The 5,941-nt window shown below is 29.2% G+C and overlaps 1 protein-coding gene across 1 annotated transcript; it reads left to right on the forward strand.

Moving 5' to 3' along the window:
• The first annotated feature begins 4,455 nt into the window (after positions 1–4,455).
• LOC106340771 (LOB domain-containing protein 12) lies at positions 4,456–5,504 on the forward strand. Its single transcript, XM_013779616.1, has 2 exons — positions 4,456–4,710; positions 4,933–5,504. The coding sequence occupies exons 1-2, from the start codon at positions 4,546–4,548 to the stop codon at positions 5,344–5,346; spliced, it is 579 nt and encodes a 192-aa protein (XP_013635070.1). The 5' UTR covers positions 4,456–4,545; the 3' UTR covers positions 5,347–5,504.
• The last annotated feature ends 437 nt before the right edge of the window (positions 5,505–5,941 follow it).

The raw sequence follows: 5,941 nt of genomic DNA on the forward strand, positions 1-5,941 counted from the left end.
ACTCAAAATTTTGAAACTAATTATAAATTTTAAAAATTTAAAATTATTTATATTTTCTTAAAATGAATGGTTATTTTTATTTTTCAAGACTAATACAATACATTGTATGAATAAAACATATTATTTTTTATAATTTTTAGTTATTTTTAATGTGGCTAATAATTATTAAAGATATTGAATTATTTTATTTTTAGAAATAATAGATAATTGAAAATTAATTAATATTATTTATAAAATATATAATTTTATTTTAGAGATTTGAAACACAAATAAATTATTTCACATTATTATTTAAATGATATCTAATTTACAAAAAAATGTATGATAATTTTATATTTATAAAAATATTTTTTTAATTATTAATTAATTAAAATGTATTAGTTTGTTCAAAAAAGTGAAAATTCGTTTTTTCATAAAAGCTAACAAAAGTTGGTTTTTGATTTTTCTTCATAAATTGGTTAAACATTTTAAAAACTAGTTTCTCTAAATTTTAGGGAATCTATTTTTTAGAAAACTTGATTGGCAAATGAAATAGTTTTTACAAAAATAAAAACTAAAAGATAAAACTTGATTGGAGGAAAAATAATTTTGAGGAAACAAAAAACAAAAACTAGTCTAAAAACTACAAACAATCAACTTCTAAAAATGACAGAATTTCCAATCTGACAATATTTTTTTTGACTATCAAAATTTTGAGCTAGAAACATAAGATATACTAATATGTTATTACGTGATTCATATAACTTATGTAGTTTTTAATACATTACTTTTCTTTATATATATGATGTTCATGTAGCTGGTAATTATTTATTACTTTTATGACCATTATGTATAATATATCTTTCCAACTATTTATTCATAAATCGAATGATCTTGTGTGAATCGTATTGTGAATAAAGTTAATTAAAGTATTTCAAGTGTTAATCAAATGATATCACTAAATGTTTTTAGGGTATTTGTCAAACGTTTTCCAAAGCTTACCAAATAATAGTATTTCACTATTTTCGTACGTATTTATAATCCTGGAATTATTTCGTATAAAAACTAAACTATTTATGTTTGCTAAATTAGTCTATGATATTTTCATCTAGCTTTAGTAAATCGATAAGCAAAAATTTATGTGCAAAAATTCAGTCTTGTTTTCAAGCCAGTGGTAAAAGCAAGATCACTTTTTGACTACGATCGTGCAACAAACTTTTGTTTTACTAGAAATGTGTGAAACCACACTCATTCGTTAATGCCTAAACATTAATTAATTAGTTTCATTGTGTGGTGCTAGGAAATATACATTAGTCTTTTACAGTATATTCGTATTTTGTTTTTTTTTTATATTAACACAGGGTATCTCGGACTTATGGAAGAGCTGAGACTAATCTCCAACTAGATGTGCAGCTCATGGATAGATCCTCTATTCGGATATTCAAATGGAACAAAAGCAATGACACATATCCATGTAAGGTATCCCGGTAACATGTGACTTAGTTTCGCATAGCATAGCAGGTGGATCAAATCAGAAATGTGTTGACATCTCAAACCATTCCCTTTACCAGTTGACTACAAGCTCTCAGACTATTTGTATTTTGTTTCTTTTCTGAAAAACTTTTTAATAGATAATATTTTTTCTGTTTTTCTAAAATCAAACTCTATTTCAAAAAAAAATCCATTTTGGAGTTTTTATATGTATTAAACATATTGAATTTTAGTTATAAAAATATGATTTTTTTTGTGAGTATCTACTTCTTACAATATTAAATTAAAAATTTCAGTTGTTATATAATTGTTTTTAAATAAACAATATGCCATTACTATTAAAAATGTAGAAAAATATAACAATATATCTTTTGATTTTTATTTTATAAAACATGTATATTTCCTTAAAAGGAAAAAAAAATATAACAATTGTTTACCATAAGACTTGTCTCACTTTGGTTTATCGCCAAACATGGAGTTTATGAATGTTTAATTTTGGCTCTTCGTAATACGATTAAAACAAGTGTTGCTTTCAGGCATTGAAGTCGCTGACCTAAGATGCTTTGCAGAGATTCTGTCCCGATTTTTATATATTTTCATTTTAAAATCAGGGGAGAAATAATGATAATTATCCCAAGTTTATAATTTAATCAGTGTCTTCCCATAAAAACACGAGCCTCTCCAACATTATTATTCTCATAATCACTTTACAAAGTTTTAAATAGTGTGAGTATGTATAAATTAATAATAGAAAGAGGAAGTTTTGTGTGAAGGAGAGATTGGTTGAAGTTTTGATGTGAATGTCTTTCAAGCCAACAAACATTCACGTTGGAGGTCATTTCAAAAGGAGTCTCGGTCCTAATTAGGGTTTCACGTCATTCTCACTTCCATAGTGTATTATCCTAACATTACACACACACACACTCTCTCTCTCTTAATTATTACTCTTATTTTTATTTATATAATTAATAACCTAACAAACTTTTTTTGTTTCATTTTTCCGTATGTGATAGAAAAATCAAACATAGGCCGCCATAGGATTTTCTCCAAACCATATATATATATTTTAATTGTTGTGGGTGTATAGAAGGTGGATTTTCTTTTATACTACACAAAGAAATGGTTTTAAAAATTGTATATATTTGAAACACCTACTAAAAATATGTAAAGTCATGTTGCTTATATATGGTTGGTTCTTTTCACTTTTGATGTAAGATTTCTAACTCGTTTTCCAAACGATAAATTCTTTCATTTTGAATCGTATACCTGTTTGGACTATGATAGTATATGATCTACGGTATTAACAATTTTTATTTATAAAAGATATGGAAGTAGTATATACTCTTTATCAAACAGATATATATACAGTTTGATTGAATAGTATATGTTCAAAAGCCCTTAATCACGATATAGTAAAGAGACATAAAGGGTAGTAAATATCTTTCTTTGTAAACCACCCATCTCACCTCCTCGACTTTGTAATCTTTGAAAGAGAGAAAATTGAGACACCGAGAAACTGGTTAGTATTTTTGACAACTTATTTTATAAATACTATAAGGAATAAAGAAATATAAGAGATTCGTAATATACGACTGTCGTGTAAAGGGAAGAGTCAAAGGACAACGTGGGGAAACTTCTCAAACAGCATCGGACGCCAACCTATCACGCGCATGTGCGGTGCTCACTGCATTTTTCTAATTTACCACATTGCTCTCACCATTATCAGAGTCAATAACGTCTTTGCAGACGTCTATTTTGAGACGTTTGATTATTTACCTGTAATGTGCATGCATTCTATATAGTCCAAAATGTGGACTTATTTACGCATGTTATGAACATGATAAAATACATGATAAAAAAAAAAAGCATGATAAAATACAAAGTATATTCGAAGTCTTCATAAATCAGTATAATTTGTTAGATTTAAATGTGATATTGCATCTCTACTAAGCAATGTAATGTAGCCAGATCTGAGCTTTTGAAGCTATAAGAATTTACTAAAAAAAACTTTTTTAAAAAATTCTCTTTTATAATTTAGAAGCATATGTATATAATGGCCAATATTTTTGGGGAGCCAAGATCAATATTTTACTGGATTATGCTCTGATCCGGTCTTGCTACTTAACAAAAAACGGGTTAACCATTTTGTTACCATGAGGTCCATGATGGTAGTAAACCCCACTTATATCTTCAAATTTATAAGAGTTACAAGATAAATTAAGATTGATATGAAATATTTACCCTCAAATGATTTTTCTCTCAAATGATTTTTGGGGGTGATTGATAAGTGTTGTGAGTGCCTTCCACAACTCATTTTTTTTTCTACATCCACTTTGATTTACCAATCATGCTTTAAGAAAAAATTTAAAGGTACAACCATAAAAACTAAAATAGAAAACAAAATAGCTTTGAAAATCAATTTTTCTAGAGCTTTATATTTAGTGCTCTGGAAATAATTAATCTACAGCTACAACAATAAAATCTACAGCTATTATTCTTAAGCCAAAAAATAAAAGCCACAACACTTACCAATCATCCCCTTTCTCTCAATTATTGACCAAAGTTTTAGTAAAAATCTGTGAAAGCATAGTAAAAATATTTAATAGAATTAAATAAACTAATGAATCAGATATTTAAATCTTAGAATTCGTAAAATTAAATTATAAAGTTAATTTAATTGTTAAAGATAACCGAAAAATTATTAATGTAAATTGTAACACAAATACGGAAGAATATTGGAAGGAATATGGCTAAAGGGATTCAATAAACTTGGTCGTGAGAATGGTTACAAAAAATGTCGTCAGAAAAAAACCAAGGCTGGTTGTTTTCTTGATTAAAGTTAAATACTATAACAAAAAAAACATTTAAAGTTAGAATTAAATGAACACATGTGAACACCAACCTCGCTCTCTCCAAAGCCTTCAAAAACCTATTATAAATACACAACTCTTTAACTCTCTCCCTTTAACACTAAGCTTTTCTTTCTTCCTTCTATATTCTCAAACTCCAAGAAAACTCTATACTTAGGTAACAATTCAAATTAATAAGACAGGTTTGATCGTGATCAAAGCAGAGATGGGCGGTCCAGGATCATCATCCCCATGTGCTTCGTGTAAGCTTCTTCGACGACGCTGTGCAAAAGATTGTATCTTTGCACCTTATTTCCCTCCTGACGATCCTCACAAATTCGCCATTGTTCATAAGGTCTTCGGCGCAAGCAACGTCAGCAAAATGTTGCAGGTTTCATTTTCCCCATAGCTACATTATATTCAGTATGTGTTTGGTCAAGTATCAAACTTTTTTTAAACATGTGCGTCCATAAACCCATTTTCAAAAAAAAAAAAAAACATGTGCGTCCATGACATACATATCTAAGAACCTTTATTCACTTTGATGATATTATGAATTGGTTGGCTAAATATGCTTGGAAAACTATATGAATGTTGGTATAAATTGTCGCAGGAACTACCAGTTAATCAAAGAGCTGACGCGGTGAATAGTCTGGTTTTTGAAGCAAACGCACGAGTTAGAGATCCGGTATATGGCTGCGTAGGAGCAATCTCCTACTTACAAAACCAAGTCTCACAGCTTCAAATGCAACTAGCAGTGGCTCAAGCCGAGATTCTCTGTATCCAGATGCAACACGAGCAACCTTTACAATCTCATCATCAAGTACTTGAACTAGACCAAGACGAAAAAGCTCTCTTGCTAAACAACAACAATATCAATAACTGCAACAACGACAATAACAACTTGGGTTATGCCATGTCTTCTGGGCAGTTTAACTCTAACTTTGCTTCTCCAAGTAGTATAATGCAGATGCAGATGCAGATGCAAATGCAAGACCCTCTTAAGCAAGAATCTCTTTGGACTTGACTTAAGCCATTGTTATAAAATTAATCATCGTTGTTTGGAAAAACTCAAATGAAGACTCGACAAGTTTGCTTCTTGGCTATGTTTAAAAAGAGAAGATGGGAACAAGTTTCGTGTTAGCAAAGTAATATAAGTCAAAAGCTTTAATGCATGCATGTGGGTGATGAGTTGAAGTTAGAAGCTTTAGAATAGAGATCTGTTTTTATTTCCCTCTTAATTTGGTTTCACACTGTATTTTTCTTTTCCCATCGTTTGAACAGTGAAATTAGATCTAATTCCAAACCCTGTTTAATTTTCTTTTCAAGTCTAAGAATTTCTTTTTTGGCTGAAGTCTTCAAGAAACTGCTCTACCCACAACGCTTTCATTCCCGAAGAACCGACTCAAAACGGTTTCGCGTTCAGATTAAGAGAAAATTTACCCGGTTCAATGGATAAGTTTAAAGCATAGAGATGATCAATATTTTGTTTCTACTTGCCACAAAGTGAAGTCGAAACTGAAGAAAAAATCAAGTTGAAATCGACATTCTATTCAAAAACAAATCGACATGATTCAACCTTTACAATTCGTTTGACTTACTATAGATTATTAATATTATTT

The sequence above is a fragment of the Brassica oleracea genome, chromosome C4 (genome assembly GCF_000695525.1).
Source record: "Brassica oleracea var. oleracea cultivar TO1000 chromosome C4, BOL, whole genome shotgun sequence".
NCBI classification, from domain to species: Eukaryota; Viridiplantae; Streptophyta; class Magnoliopsida; order Brassicales; family Brassicaceae; genus Brassica; species Brassica oleracea.

What these genes read in the sequence shown, in the direction of transcription:
- LOC106340771 (XM_013779616.1), top strand. Translation starts at nt 4,546, where the DNA reads ATGGGCGGTCCAGGATCATCATCCCCATGTGCTTCGTGTAAGCTTCTT. An exon ending in ACGTCAGCAAAATGTTGCAG is followed by an intron (nt 4,711 to 4,932) that starts GTTTCATTTTCC and finishes AAATTGTCGCAG; the next exon opens with GAACTACCAGTTAATCAAAG.